Below are 15,992 nucleotides of genomic sequence, written 5' to 3'. Positions count from 1 at the left end.
TGTGGATGGATGTTAGTGAAGGATTAGAGGAGATTAGAAAGATCTCAGCAAAATCCTTTCCTACAAAATTTCAAAATAGTTCACAAACACATTAGAATTAGCTCCATCACCAGAGAACCTTTGGCTGAACTTACAGTAGAAACCTCTCAAATTCCAGTCCTTAAAAATCTAGAAGTTTTGTTTTTAAATGAGATTTTCCCATCTCAAGTAGAAGCAGAATATACATTTGTGATGCTTATCTGAGATATTAGCAAATACTTCTGACCTATTTTAAACAGAAAGAAAGACAGAACCAACCAGGCCGAGCTTGCACTGAGGTTAAAGCTTCTCTGGGGGCAGGGGGAGGGCTGCACCTCTCCGGCGTGCCTAAATGCCGGGAGCCCGAATCAAGGACTGGGGGTGGTGAGGCAGCTGAAAGCCCCTTGGCTCCCTCTCCTCGCCAGAATGACCACAGCATGAGTGCTCAAGTTGAAAAGGCCTCCCTGAAGACTGCGACCCGTTCAGTTTTCCCTGGAAAATGCAGAGCGCGCTGGGGACCACAGCCCTGGCCTTCGGCTGGCTCTCCAGACAGCTACGTCGAGAACCCGTCGGAAGGCTTATTTTAAACACTGAATTCAACATATCTTAAAATGGCACTAACCTCAGAATCCATCCCTTGCATTTCATTCTTCTCGAGTTGAAACTGCACAAAATCATCGATGACGTGGAAGAGCTCAGGAGAAACTGCTTTAAAGTACTTGTGGTAGTCATACTTCACAGCCAACGATGCAAAGATGGTGTTGTTGACCAGAGCCGAGCGCAGGTCAGTCAGGACCCCTGGGGAGTGCTGCCGTGGGTCTTCATAAAGGTGCTTGGTTATGAGGTAGTCCAAAATTGCATCTCCCAGGAATTCTAAGCGCTGGTAACAATCTGAGGGAAGATCCAAAGTGAAGCCCTGAGCTCCGGCAAAAACATTTACACAATTTTCAAATAATAACTCAGATAAAGAACTGATTCCCCCAGACCCACTGAAAAGACTTTTATTGGGATTCACTTTCATATATATTCTTCAGTGACAAAATTATTTGACGTCATATGGAAGCCTCTGGAAATTAAATTCTGATGACAAATTAAGCATATTTCTTACATAGAAATTGGGGTCATAAAATCTTTAAGTGGCCAAAAGACTAATGCTCGTTAAGAAAAAAGCATTTCCCAAGTGACATCATCACTGAACCCTCTTCCTTCGGCACTGTGCTGGCCAGGCAGGTGCTGGGGCACCATTCTAAAGGCTCCATCACACATCGTCACCTAGCAACGAACGCCAGACCCTGCACACAGCCCTTCCCCACGCTCTGCTGTCACCCCTGCACACTGTCCACTCACACTCTGGAAAGTGTGGGAGTGATGCCATGCCTCGCCACTCCTGGGTTACATTTGCTACACGAGATGACAGTTAGTACAAGACAGTTTTCTTCTCAACTTGAATGAAAAATGTTCAATTTGACACAAACCAAGAGGCTGAGAAAGGAGAGTCATGGAGGCGAGCAAAGACCTTTAGCAAAAATGATCGATGTCAAAATGTGAGAAGTTATCGACGCTGATCAACACCTCTATCTTCTCACAGTGATTAAAAAGAAGCTGTTCAGGTGGGATGAACTGGGAGATTGGGACTGACACATATACACTATTGATACTGCTATAAATATAGATAGCTAGCGAGAACACACTGCATAGCACAGGGAACTCTACTTAATGCACTGTGGTGACCTAACTGGGAAGGAAACCCAAAAAAGAGGGGAGATACATACATATATATATGTGTGTGTGTGTATGTATAGCTGATTCACTTTGCTGTACAGTAGAAAGTAATACAGCATCGTAAAGCAATAAAAATTTAAAAAAGAAGCCGTTCAACTGTGGAAACTGAGGCGGGAACAGAGATAGTGAGCTGCCCCCGCACAGCCGATGAGCTCAGAAGCAGGGGCCGAGGCAGACTAGAACCCAGGGCCCCTGCCAGCAGAGCGTGGTAGAAAAGGAGGCCTCGTTTCTTCTCCACAAAGAAAAACAGGTTTTAGTTTCACCAGTCTTTCTAGTCCAGAGTCAGATAGTTTTTCACTTCTGGTTTTACATTTTTCTGATCATCTTAACCTACACTGTTTTTCTTATACAAACTTTATACTCGGCTTTGGTTTTCTGAATTCAAGCGCTTATTACTCTGACACAGAAAAAAAATACAGACTTTAGCTGTTTCGAAACCTGAAGCCGATTTTGGTTTTAGGCGCCTATTCTCCCTTCTAATCGAATGGATTGGGAGCCTATTAAATAAAGGAGGGAAAAAACACGGAGCACGGCGCAAAGCAGGAGGTGACAGCAGAGTCAGAGCGATGAAACCTTCCTGTGAAAGAGTTTCTTTTAATCGGTTCATCTTTAGATTTTAAAAGACCTTAAAGGGAGGGGCCTTTTTGTTCAGGAAGAACAATAAAAAGATGTGGAAAGACATCCAGAATATACGAATAAATTATTCAAGAACCAAAAGCAGCAGTGACCGGGTATCAGAAGGACAAGGGGGTAGCAAAAAAATGGCAAAAACACAGCAAAATACTAAGGCCCGAATCTGCCTCACTGTGCTGCATGTAAAATGCCAGAGACACGAGTAGCGAAGATAGCTCTGCTCCCAACTGTCAAAGTTAAGGAACAGTGCCTGCTCCCAAAAAGAAAGGCTTCTTTCACTTTCTTGTGCTTCCTCCCCGCACCATGCGTACTAAGCTCTAAGGCTGTGCACGCACAGATTATTCTTTTTACATCTTTCTACAGAACAATCCAATTAACACAAGGTCTCATTTTCAGAGCAGTGAGCTTCGGTCTGGGGCTCCTTACCAGTGATAGTGTTGTAGTGGTAGGAGGCGTGTGTAAAAGCCTGTAGTAGGTAAGCCTTATTCTTGAATCTGTAGTTGATTTTCTTTTCGAAATTTTCAAAACCCGAGATAAGGTGACTCAGTGTCCTATCTGCATCTGGGTGATCAAACATGCATCTCGGTGGGATCTCCAAACACCCATACTCCAAGTCTTTCAACACAGAGGAGCGGGAGCCAGCTCCAGAGGCGGCAGCGCGGCTCCCTGAAAGGTTCTTTTGTTGGCTGGTGAAATTCTCCCTGGTCGGGCACATGGCCTTTTCCCGATCAGTCCTCTTAATTACCGGGAGCACCTTCAGCCCCAGCGAACAGAGGAAAAGCTGAGCAGCCCTCTCGCCACAGCTGGTTAAATAGCAGCCCAGCAGGGCTTCCACACAGTCGGCTATGCTTTTGTCAGCAATGCACTGCTCGGTGTGCAGGTCGTAAGAAATGGACTGTTTCCCTGTGTCAACACCACAGTTTTCTTCTGATGGATTCCAGAACCCCACCACAAAGTCATCCTCTTCAACAGCTTTGCTAGGATCCAGATAGCACATTGCATCCCAAGAGCTATAGTCAAAATCCTCAAAATCTGATGAAAATGGTATACTACCTAAGGAGGACTTTTTGGGCATTTTCCATTCATAGGCAGAATCAGTGGCTGAGAAAGCAGAAAGCGAGATCTTCTTTACAAAGGCTCCTGACCCCATCAGCATGTTGTCTATGAACTGGATGTGCTCCTGATCGTACTCCAGGAAGTCATCTTCGTCATCCGCGTCCTCCTTTGGAGCCCTCCACATCAGGTCCTCCTCCTCCTCCTCCTCCTCCTCCAAGTCCGCGTCCAGTTTGCCATTAGCCAACATGCAGTCTTTTGTCTGAAAGAGGGAGAATGGGGAAGGAGGGGAGACATAGCTGCTGTTTTTAAAAGGGCTTGAGACTCAATAAAAGCAAGGGTTATGGATAATTTCAAATGACAACCACAAATACTAAAAGGCAACTTTCAAATCATGGCCATTTGTTTTCAATTAACATAAAATAAGTTATTTAATCATATAAACAAAGTAAAACACGTTCTCTGAATGTTCATTTTCTAAGTTATAAAATGACCTTTATCCAGTATGAAGCTTTAAGTCAAGGATTTTATACATGGATATAAAGTTTAAAATTAACCTCCACAAGGCAAAACTTCAGCTAAGAATTCTAACTGTAGCAGGAGACACAAGGAAAGCTCTCATATGCTGATCACAGAGAGCTTCAAGTTGGCTGACAAAGTTCTAAAATGTTTTTTAAAAGGTTTTCAAATTAATAAAATTAAATTCCAGATGTAGAAAAAGCATTATCTTTGCAATTAAATAAGAGAATAATATGTAAACAGATAAAATTATTTTCTTTATAACATTAAAAATGGACAGTGGGGTTTCATAATAAAGTTTTGGTCCCTATTTCCACTTCAAAGCTCATTCGCTACAATGTAAAACTAAACTACTTTGCTTGGAAACTAAAAGTGATCACTATGAACTAAGCGATGAATTTGAGAAATTATGCTTTTCCCTTCCGGTGAGCTAGAGTAATCAGGGGAACAGATTATAGCATAACTGACAAAAACAGAAGACAATTTAGACTAACATGAAACACAACAATCCAATTTCTGTCAGAAGATCTTTGCTAATTCCAATTTCTTTGGCAAAAGCTTATTTGTGAATGACAACCTTAATAATGGGCCAGGATTCAGTAATGATGTAACTTTTTTGCAATGCTAGAAAGATACCAAATGTCTGTTGTGCAATACAAAAATAAATAAACAAGACTTTACTTGGGGGGGGGGAAAGGCGGGAGGGAGTGCTTCAATGAGGGTGTGGTTCAATTTCGATAGTGACAACTTTGCAGAGTATTCTGATAAAAAGGTTTTCAAACTTTGTCAACCATTTTTTTAAATACTGCAAATATTCTCATTTTAAGCCAGACTCAAAAGAGATACAAACGGTGCATCTGTCTGAAAAGAAATAAGTGGAATGAGCCAAGCCATCCATATATCTACAACTATCTGTCTGTATATTTTAATTAAAAAGTTTACAAATTTTTTTCAAGAATAAGGAAGAAAACCAAAAGAAAAACCTAAAATGGTGGACGCCTCTAGGAACTATTACGTAATAAAAATTACATTTTCCCAAGGTAACGTGAGATGTTTTTGACTATCTGGTCCTTAAGAAAAAAAGGCCAGATTTCAATTAAAAAAAAAAAAAAAAGACTAAATAATATTTTTAATTTTAAAAAATCCTTATCTATCTTTAGTAAGATGCTACCATAACCAGACACTGGCAAAACACACAGCAAGGGCTGGGTTTTTATCAACAAATAAGCTGTGTGATTTTGGGCAAAGTTCATTAATGCCTTTGGGTTTCGGGGTTTTTTTATCTGCAAAATAGTGGGATTCTACCTCACTAAATGGTTTCCAAGAGCACTTCAACCTCTCCAAAAAACAAAAAAACAAGAAAAACAAACACAAACAAAAAAACAAAACCACCAGCATGAAACTCCTTTTACAGTTCAAGTTCACTTTCCACCTGAGTTATTCCCACCTTCGGCGTTTGTATGCAAAGTTTTCACTTAAACCTATTTGCTGAGGAGCGAGGCAGGTAGAATAGGAATGGATCTAGCATATGCTTTCCAATATCATATAATGGTCCATTTCAAGAAGTAGAAATTATTAAATGAAAATATAAACAGTATTTAATGTATTCTAAGAACCAAAGTGCCAGGTCATTTGAAATGTTAAGGAAAATAAGAACTTTGTATCTTAAAATTAAAAAAATTTTTTAAATTAAAAGGACACGTTAACATCACCTTTATGCTAAATTTTTTTTTTAAAGCAACAATGATATTATGAAACAGGACTTATAAGGCAGGATATGTGTTACTGGAATGTTTTTCATAGAAATGCAGTATTTTCTCTAAAGTTCTCAAAATCTTACACATCTTCCTCTAAGGTTCTATCTACTTCTAAATTAATAACATAAATAATTTTTCTAACCCAACTTGCATTGAAATATTCTAATGATTTTCCAGATAAGTTCAATTTCTGTAGTAAGTCAAATACTGCATGAGTTAAAAATATACTCAATGAATAAGTAAAAATCAAAATAGAGTCACAGAGCATGCTACCTGGAAATGAAGTAACAACAAGCCAGTTTATCATTAATGCAAAATAAATGTCTGAAAAATGAAACTGCCTGCGAGATGGCCTCCCAGCCAACCACACTGGACAGACTGCTTCCACAGCTCTCCGGCTCGCAAGGCCCTCCAAGGTGCCCTCTGGTGGCCTCTGAGACAGGACAAAATGAAGCAGCTGCAGCTAACGTTTGGAGACTTAAAGTCATTGGCAAGATTTAAACTATTTCCAGAAAACTACAACCTTTATGTATTTTTTTTTTTTAAGGTCACAAGAGGAGAAATAGTCCTGAGAAAGCCCTGAGCTGCAAAAGCAAGATTTTACTGAAATTATTTCACATACAGATTGGAGATCATAGGTCACTGAAAAGTCATTTCACTGAACAGAGCTAAGGATCTACAATAAATCGTAATATGTAATATTAAAGTGAAATGTTACAGAGCTTTGCTTTTTTTTTTTTTTTGAGTCACAGCATCAGATACCCTTTTGCCTTTGGAAAAGGAAGATCACAGAAATTGTTCTCTATCAAAATTACAACACTGTTCTAAATTCAATGAAAAGACATCTGTTTAAAGGAATTAATTCAATATATTGAATTTCTACTCTATTATAAACACACCAGGGAAAAGAAACAAAAAATTAATAGAACAAGACTCTGCCCTTCACCAAAAAATAAATCCATCCAGTTACCAAAAACTTACTATTTCATCTTTTTCCCATTTCTCTGTGTTACTTTTGTCTTGATTTACTACATAACCAGGAGGAAGCCAATTCACAGGGGGATCAAATATTGACACCACCATGCGGCTGGGCAGCCCCTTCTTTTTTCCAAGCCGATACAGATTACAGTTGCTGACCTTTAGCAGAAAAAATTTATAAGACACTTATCCATCAACAGTCACTGCTGAAATTCATATAAGGCATTAACATAATTTTTAGCTAAATATTCTTCATATTCCATGACTGGTCATCAATTATTCAGACTGTATAGTTTCTCTACCTCTTCATGATAGGAAATGTTAAATTCTCATGTAATCTGATGATATAAAATTCAAATTGTTAATTGGGACTATCAAAATAGAAAAGAATACAAATCCACATAAGTCTAAGATGTCACAATATTTTCAATGAAATAAAAGGAGGAAATACCATAAACTCTAGCTATAAAGTGAAAACTGGCACTGAACTGAGCTAAAATAATTTTATGTTCCTAGGGCCTAAGCTATAAATATGATTTCGACTGCAATGCTTTCTCAAATATTATTCCTTAGTTTTGGATGGCATTTCAAGATATTTTGTTCAACCATTTTAAAATAGAGCAAAAGGCAATAAAGAAAAACTCCGTGTTTACTGTCATCAATAAAACAGCTTTACTGTCTACCCTCTAGTCTGTTTTTCCTAAGGCCTCCATCTCCTCCTTAATTTACTCAAATCCATACATTTTTACTTGGAAACCAAGGTCTAGAATGGTCAATCTCATTTTCATTTTCTAAAAACTGGGTTCCTTTTTATTTAAGTACTTCACGAGCCTTTTTTCCACGTAACTCAATACCCCTGAACAAGCACCCATGTCGGAGAGGCGCTGCTGGGCAGCGAGACAGAGGAGCGGTCCCTGGAGCCCGCAGGCTGGGCTGGGAGCCCCCCGTGACGCTCACTCTGGGCCGAAGCCCTTTCCCACGCCGCCTGCACGGCTTAAGTACACGCTGGCTCCCCTTTCCACACCACGGGAACACAGCATCACAGATGCCAACCAGAGGATAAAGTGCGACAGGGACGTGAAAGGGATAGAAATCACATTCGAAGTCGGCAGAAATGGTCCACCGGATGGAAAAGGAAGAAAGAGCTCAGCAAGGGCCCATGTGAGGCACAGGGTGGGGCAGGCCGAGCTCAGCCCGCAGAAACGGGGCGAGCAGCGGGGAAGGGGCAACAGCAGGTGTGTGCGCGGGTCCCGGGAAGGACGGCCAGGGGCACCAGCCCCGCCGGGACACTTGGGGGCGGGGGGCACCCTGAAAGGGCCTTCACCACCGTGCTGCGGGAGTGACAGCGATTTCTGCAGCACGTAAGGAGTCAGAGCTTTCTGAGCAGACAATGGATGAACTTTCAAAAAGGAAAAATAATTTCTTTCTTACCTAAGAGTATGCTGTTACTTTATGCTCATTCTCAGCCTCTGATACTTTCTTCCTGCAACCACCCCTGGGAAATCTCATTGGTTCTCAATTATCACTCTTACGAAGACTGTTTGCCCAGACTGCATCTAAGTCCTAAATTCTTAATTACCTGAACATTCCACTTCCTAGTCCATGAGGTCTAAAAACGCTAACCCCAACTCCCACTCCTATACTTCTGTCTTCCTCAGCACCAGCCCCGTCATCGCCCCAGCTGCTATGGCCGTTAGTACTGCATCACCCTCTCTACCAGGAGGCAGCAGGGAAGAGTGGGCAAGGCTATGCGCTCCGGCCTCAGCCACGCTCCTGACCATCCCAGACCAGCTGGATGACCTGCACGAGCCAATGAAACTCCCCAGGCAAGAGTTTTCTCAACTGCAAAATGGGGACATGTCATCTACCGCTGAGGGGCACGTAGAGAAGACTGGAGAGAGCAGGTGTGTAGAACACTCAGTGCAGTGCCTAGTGTCACAGAGAACTTCGGAGGGAGGTCAGTGTAATGGTCAAGAGTGAGGTCTCTAAAGCCAGACTGTCTAGGCCGTGCCACGTACTTGCCATGTTAACCTGAACCAGGTAATCTCTCCTGCCTCAGTATCCTCAGCTATAAAATGGGGATGATTAAAGTATACACAATTACAAAAAAAAATAAAATAAATAGAAGTATACAGAATTAAATTAGGCAATTAATATATGTAAGGTGACAAGGGTAGTGTCTGGCTAGAGTAAGCACTCGTAAGCGTCGGCTAAAATGCTTCTTGCCTCTGAATCTCACTCCCCTCAGTGCTCTCCTTGCTGCCAGACTCTACATCTGTCTCATTTTCTGCTTAAGCTTAGACTTCTTCAAAGGCCCAAATGATCACTCAGCTTGGTTTGGTTTTGCTTTTCAACTCATGCCGCATTCTGCTTCCAGCCTGACCATTTAAAACTACCGCTTTATTAATATTAATAGTCCCTTACACAAGAAGTACCCTCAACATGCACCTCGTTCAAAACAGTGCCGACTCTTCAGCCTGGCACTGAAGATCCTCCATAATACAGCTTCAGCCCACCCGCCTCTTTAAGTCTTTTCTCGGATCTCTCCACAGTTTATTCACCGAGTCCTGACATGCTCTGCCATGTGTTCCCTGTTTACACACTACAAACGCACCTCTTCTGTTCATGCCTCCCCTGATCACAAGTGATATTCCTTCCTTCTGAGCGCTTAGCAGTTTTGTGTGTTACCTGTCAAGCAGGTGCATGGCGCCTTGTGACACCTCTTTTATCATCATTTAAATATTTATCTTCGTTGCCTTTCTTCCCTCAATCTTACTTCCACACTAAATTTAGTGTCACTCCCACGCGGGTACACAGGAGGCTCCAGCTGCCCTGTCGGGTGTGGCAATCCCTGCGGCAACACTTTCCTCCGCCTCTGAAATTTATCCGATGCTTGAAACCACTTTTATGCACGCTGAATAATATAACTGCTCAAAATCAAAGGACGCTTTCTTACCTTTTTGCTTCTCATATAGGAAAGGCGGCCCTCGTGAGCATCGGGATAAGTGCAAAAGAGATACGTGGTGATGGCATGCTTTAGAAAGGAGTCGCCAAGCATTTCGAGCCGCTCCAGGTTAAATCCATCACTAGCATTTGAAAGGGTCAAAGCCTGAAGAATAAGTCCAGGGTTTGGGCCAAGCGTTCTCGAGGAGTACCCGGGAGAAGGGCTCTGCTCAGAAGCCGTCCTGTCCGTGAGCGCCGTACCAGTCTCTGTAGTACCAGGCACGGCGGCCGTCGCGGGACTTCCATCTGAGGTAGATTTGTTAGCATTTCCATCAAGGTATTTATTACTCAGTAGAGTACATTCATCGCTGGGCTTGGGCTGGTTCTCATAATTGTATAAATTCTGAATGGGATATGAGGTAGTTGGTTGTACAGGTATTTCCTGCTTGTAGTAATTCAGATGGTTTCCTTGGCAAAAGTCTCTGTTAGCTAAATCGTAACTGCCATTGGCAAGATTTTTATTGTAAGAAAGACCATTAATTGCTGTAAGATCTGCTGAAACTTCAATTTGGAGCTTACCCGGTGACTCGAACAACGTTCTGCAGTTCACAGACATTTGGTCGTGATTTTCTAGACAGGAGGTTCTGTTAGCACCTTGATGTGCAGCATTTTCAGGGACGACAATTGTGCTGTGCTTACAGTAATTCTCATTTTCAGCTGAAGAGGAGTTAGCAACTGAGATGAAAGATTTGCTATCAATAGATTTTTTCCACCCGAAGTCTAAGTTGGGGTATCTGAAAGACATTTTTATAACTTTTCATCAGATCCTTCAAAAAGGCTAGGCTTAGAGCAAGAGCAATTTGAGTAAAAGTTAAATACATGAAGATCCTTATAAATATATTCCTACCTTAGAAGACAAATAAGTTTCCAAGGCAGGAATCAACACAACTGGAACTCTGCACAGTGTAACCATCAAGTGGGACATGGGTCTCTGCACAGTGTGGGGCTTAGCTCATGAAGCCTGGGGCCAGCCTACGGGACCTAGAGCCACCGACTGCGAGGGCTCGGACCCCAGGCCAGCCAGGTAACTAGCTGGGTAACCTGGGACAACTTACTTCACGTCTCTGTACCTCAGCTTCCACACCTGGAAGAGGAACTAACACCTCTTACGCCACAGGATCCTAACAATGAAATCATCTGACATGAGCTACAGCATTTAAGCCAGTGTCTGACGCTGTAGTAAGTACTCAATAAATGTAGGTGTGATCATTGCTATTATTAAGTTCCTCATTTCCTGAACCATCTTGGTCTTGCCAACTGGATAACCAAAATAAATCTTGAGTGATTAAACCAATAATTTCTTTAGAATGCAGAGACCTGACAGGTGAGAAGAAAATAATGAAGACAAAGACCACACAGAGGCAACTGCTCTTTCATGTACATTTGATTTCATAAAAAAGGAAGCATCTTAAAATGTCAGCAGTGGGCAACAACTGTTCTCATTTTCACTTTAACTGCCATCTCTGAAGGGGGAATGACTGTTTTTGACCTCAGGCTCTCCTCTCCAGCTGTAACTTCCCAAGAACGTTAGACTCATTGACCCAATGTATAGATTTTCACTTATGAGTCAAACGATGCATTTATTTCACATATTAGATAGGCATCCACGTTTTCTTTCTGATCTTTTAAAAATTATTCTACATACAATTAAAATGTGAACTTAATTCCACTCCTCTGCCAGCAGGACCTCAGGAGCCGAGCTCTTCCTGGCCCACAGCACAGGCGTACCTAAAATCCGCAGGCAGTGACCTCACTCCCACACCAGCGTCGCCAGCTGTCTGCGCTCTTAGCTCCTCTGCGGTCAAAAGGCAGTGAAGGCGATAAAGTATGCTGGGGAGACAAACCGCTTTTCTCCACAGTGATGCTGGAATTGGATGTATAGCACAAAGTTCTGGAACCAGTATCTTTGAGTAAGCAAAAATGTGGATAAATATACATTGTGGATAGACAAATAGAAAGCAAACACACAAGAGAAGAAAAAATAAAACTTAAGACCAATTTCACTAATGAAGAAAGACAAAAACCATAAACAGTAGCAAAAAATCTAAAAAATATTTTTTAAAATAATCCTTTAAGGAAAATGGGATTTATCCTAGGATTTACATGGATAATTTCATGATATAATTGCTATCAGTGGATCAAGTATAAAAGCCAAACCTCTCACACTTACCAAAAAGACATTCAAATGGAAGTCAGTACATCATATTAATTAAAGCCAAACAAAACGTAAGGGCTGGGCAACTTCCAAAAACCTCACGAATCACTCAATTCACTTGATAAAATAAAATTCAAACTTATCTTTCAAAACATTAAGTTATGCTAGTAGCAATTAACTCACTACCTGTTTATTCTGCAGACTTTCCCACTTGGCTTTCCTCTTTTCAGCACTGCTCAGAGGAAGAGCCTTCCCCTTCTGATTCAAATGGCGAGGTGTCAAAAGATTCAGTCTATAAAAATTTCAAAATAATTTTATCAAACAGACAAAAACAAGTACACTCTCACAGTGGTTCTAAAACTTCAGTGTGCCTACAAGTCACCTGAAGAGCTCATTTCAACTGCAGACCGCTGGGCCACACTCTGGGCAACTCTGTGTGCAAAGGACCTCCTGAGTTCACAGCCCACATACAGGTGGGCTGCGCGGACTGTGAACCTCCACACCTGCCTACTGACCTCTGGAAATAATGCCACAAGTAAAATCAAAATGTCATTTCTAGAGCTCCTTTACCTTGAAGATGTGTGGTCCACATCCAGCAGCGGCTGGTTGAGATTGGTCAGGTCAAGGTTATACTTTGTTTTATAATATTCTGCAAAAGTTTCATATTCAGGGGAAGGAAATTTACTCAGGGGGGTAAGATCAGTGTACACATCAGCTACATAAAATCGATGAGGCTGATCAAAATTGCGATATCTAAAAAAGAAAAACAATCAGTGACTTTCTGGCTTAAATCAACTATTCTCAAAACACAACTGCTTTTAATATGGAAATGCAAATTATTTGATTTTAAAGGTTTAAAAACCTTTTAAAGGTTAAAAATAAGTAACATTAATGAAACTTCAATTCTAAATAATACGTTTCAAGTGGATTTAAGATGAGAAGAACTATATTTATATCAAGTAAAAACTGACTCCGCATTTTCCCCTATTTTACTACTGTCCTTGTGCTAAATATCTATACTTTGATAACACATGAAAGCTAAATGGCACCTTTAAATATCTCTTAATTTCATCAGTATAAATAGTATAGAAAACTTTCAATATCCAAACAACCAAGTAAATACTTTGTATATTACTAACGCTAAACATGAAAGACACTTGCCACATAAAATGTATTACTGTGCCATTTATGATATTGATAGGTTGGTGTTAGCTAACATTTAAAATATGGCTTTGAAGTACACAAAGAAAAAAGAAAACAAAAACAAAAACCAAAGACTGAATTGCAGCCAGTACTTTAATTCTTTAAAAAGTGCAATGTTTAATTTTATTGCTCAAAAACTCCATCCCCTAAATTTTTACAAAATAAGAAACAAAGCATAGTAATTTACTGTTTTCACTGCACTTAATAACACTATGCCTTTTAACAATTCTAATAAACTATTATTTACACCCAAATTCTTTTAAGACTTTGGGGATTAAAAGGATGGAGGTTTTAAGAAGAAAGCCTATCAAACTCATTCAGATGATCTGACCTTCACAAAGTAAAATCCCTTCATCAACAGTGTTTTAGGTTTTGTTTTTTAAGTAAGTAAACTGGAGAGAACAGGTCCACCATGAAGAGATACCTATATTTCCTATTAGTAACATCAGTGCCAAAGTCACAGGTCACTTACGTTCCCCATATGAACAAGGGAATCTTCTGAAACGAAGTATCACCACCACTTAGCCTTCCACTTAAAATCTTACCTTGGAATGATAACTGCATCTTGGTAATCTTCTAATTTAAAAACAAAGGGAGTTTCTTTTGAATACTTTGTACTGGGAATGCCTATGCGAGCTTCAGATTTCTCGATATCTTCCATGAATTTAAAGTCAATGTCCAAAGTGCTGGAGTCATTAACTTAGGGAAGAAAAAGACCCTTTAGCTTGTTAAAATACAACAATACAGGTAAGATCTTTACTCAAGCTATATATTCATTATATGTGTCTAATTCAGAGTTATCAAAGATATTTCTGTAGTATACACAATAAGCTCATTGTTAAGCAACAGTTTGATTTTTTAGCTAGTATACAGAAACACTTCAGAGTCTCTGGGTCCTTACCAACATTAAGAGGTAGAACACAGTATGCTGAGTCAGCGTCTGTGGGTTTAAATTCTAGTGCAGGTTTTTCAAGCCGAAGAATATGTGAGAATATATACTGGTGAAGTCTTGTAATCAACTCAAGCATTTGTAGAGATAACGTGAAACCAGACTTCTTCAACTCAATAGATATGGTAACCTCTCCAGAGCGTGTGTACACAGGAAAGTGCGGAATCTTAACAAAAGAAAAATAATGCACCTCCAAGGTTAGCAAATGTTTCAGTCCATTACAAACATTTAACTTCAGAAAAGGAATGGTGCTTTGTATCAGGGGAACAGAAGAGATACCTTAATTTTAAAATATTAAACATTCTGAGGTAACAAAAGATAGTTAAAGTAGCTTTTCCTTTTTTAAAAAAGAACAAGACAGTTCAACATAAACAGTCATTATGAAATGTCTACCTGAGGTATGGGTTTGGCTGTCAGTATTCCAAAGCATCTTGTGGTATCCTCAGGGGGATAAAGCTTCCGCCTTCTAAAGTTGAGTTCATCAGGTAAAGGTGTCGTTAGAACCATTCCTATCACATACAGGTAACAAGGCTGATCGGGCTTGGGGTAGCTATCCCTCAAACATTCTGGAATCTGGGATTGGAAAGAAAAATTAAGCATCAAGTTCAAGTGTATTAACCTCTTTTCCAGATGTTGGCAAGACAACAAATTTATTCCTGGCTTTACTTAAAGCTGATGAGAGAAAACTGAGAAAATATCCAAGGCAGGAGACCTCCTAATTTCTTAACCTCACTGGAAAGTCGGCACTTCTGGGTCTGCAAAAGTATATAAAACCATCAAACACTGTAGGGCCTTTCAACACAATACTGTGCATTTGATCTGTTTCTTTTGACTAGAGAACAAACTCTTTTCTTTCTTGGGTTTCTTAGTCTTTACTAGCTTGTAGAATACCAGAAAATAAAGGTAGCCAAATTTTTTAAATCCCATGTAATCCTGAAACCCAAAGATAACCTTTATTAACACCGTGATATACTGTATCATCTTCCAGACTTTTTCTGGAATAAATGTATACATTCCAGAATAAATGTATATAAACATATACACATATGTATTTTTCATTACAAATGGAATCACAAAACAAAGACTGTATCATAACCGGATTTTTATCTCCAGTTACTACAATGAGAACATCTTTCAGGGTCAATACAAATCAGTATCATTTTTAATGGCCATCTCATTGAAGGAGTAAACCATGACTTAAACTAAGATTGCTTCTAAACTTTCAATATTCATACAACCTCACCCAATAGTCTTGCAGTTTCTGAGGCTCAATAATATAAATAATTATGTCCACAGTTAAAAGGTACAGAAATGCTGGCTATGGGATAGTTATAGTTAATAGAATATCAGATAATACAGAATGCACCTATTAATTAGACAGGATGCAAAGCAGTACTATGCTTCTCAAAACACTTATTAGTGATAACATGTCATATGAAACTCGTCCAGTAATCTCTAGGATAAATGTTAGAGCAGGAAAATTGGATATGAGGAAATAAGCATTTCAGAAAATCGGATAACTTAATTCATGATTTTTGAAAAACTGACATGATTTTGAATCTTGAAAACGCTTAGCTGGGTGCAAACTTTTTAAAAAAGTAAAAACTCAATAAAACTGCAAAAATAAAACAAAAAAATCATACATTTAGGCCAAGATGAAAGCACACAGCAAATTTTTGCTTCTGTTTGGGGTTTTTATAAGGTAAAAATATTGACAAATATTTTTTAAATAAGTACTTCAGCCCAGTATGGTTACAGCTAGAACTACGCCACAGATCCCGCTAGACACAATACGTTGAAAAAACTAATTTTAACTCCAGTCAAGCCACATCCTAACTCCCGACAAGTAACTGTGCTTGCACCTGCTGGTGTGCACCTCATCTGGATGGGCACTTGCCTCTTTTATCATACACACCCTCTATGTTTTAGCTCCAAACATAAG

General features: G+C 39.9%; 1 protein-coding gene across 11 annotated transcripts in view; it reads right to left on the bottom strand.

Moving 5' to 3' along the window:
* Positions 1-15,992, bottom strand: part of DICER1 (dicer 1, ribonuclease III) — a 73,928-nt gene that overhangs the window by 7,057 nt on the left and 50,879 nt on the right. For all 11 annotated transcript variants that reach the window (XM_082448289.1, XM_082448297.1, XM_082448295.1 and 8 more), the window contains 10 exons: positions 14,444-14,623; positions 14,003-14,216; positions 13,647-13,800; positions 12,469-12,651; positions 12,085-12,190; positions 11,472-11,647; positions 9,697-10,477; positions 6,744-6,899; positions 2,860-3,748; positions 641-909 (listed from right to left, as the gene is read on the bottom strand). In XM_082448289.1, the coding sequence (XP_082304415.1) occupies positions 641-909; positions 2,860-3,748; positions 6,744-6,899; positions 9,697-10,477; positions 11,472-11,647; positions 12,085-12,190; positions 12,469-12,651; positions 13,647-13,800; positions 14,003-14,216; positions 14,444-14,623 (3,108 nt within the window). The remainder of the gene's footprint in view (positions 1-640; positions 910-2,859; positions 3,749-6,743; positions 6,900-9,696; positions 10,478-11,471; positions 11,648-12,084; positions 12,191-12,468; positions 12,652-13,646; positions 13,801-14,002; positions 14,217-14,443; positions 14,624-15,992) is intronic.

The sequence above is a fragment of the Balaenoptera physalus genome (genome assembly GCF_965194825.1).
Source record: "Balaenoptera physalus genome assembly, chromosome: 2".
Lineage (NCBI taxonomy): Eukaryota > Metazoa > Chordata > Mammalia > Artiodactyla > Balaenopteridae > Balaenoptera > Balaenoptera physalus.
Note: the sequence above shows the minus strand (reverse complement) of the source record. Positions and strands in the feature narration are given on the sequence as shown.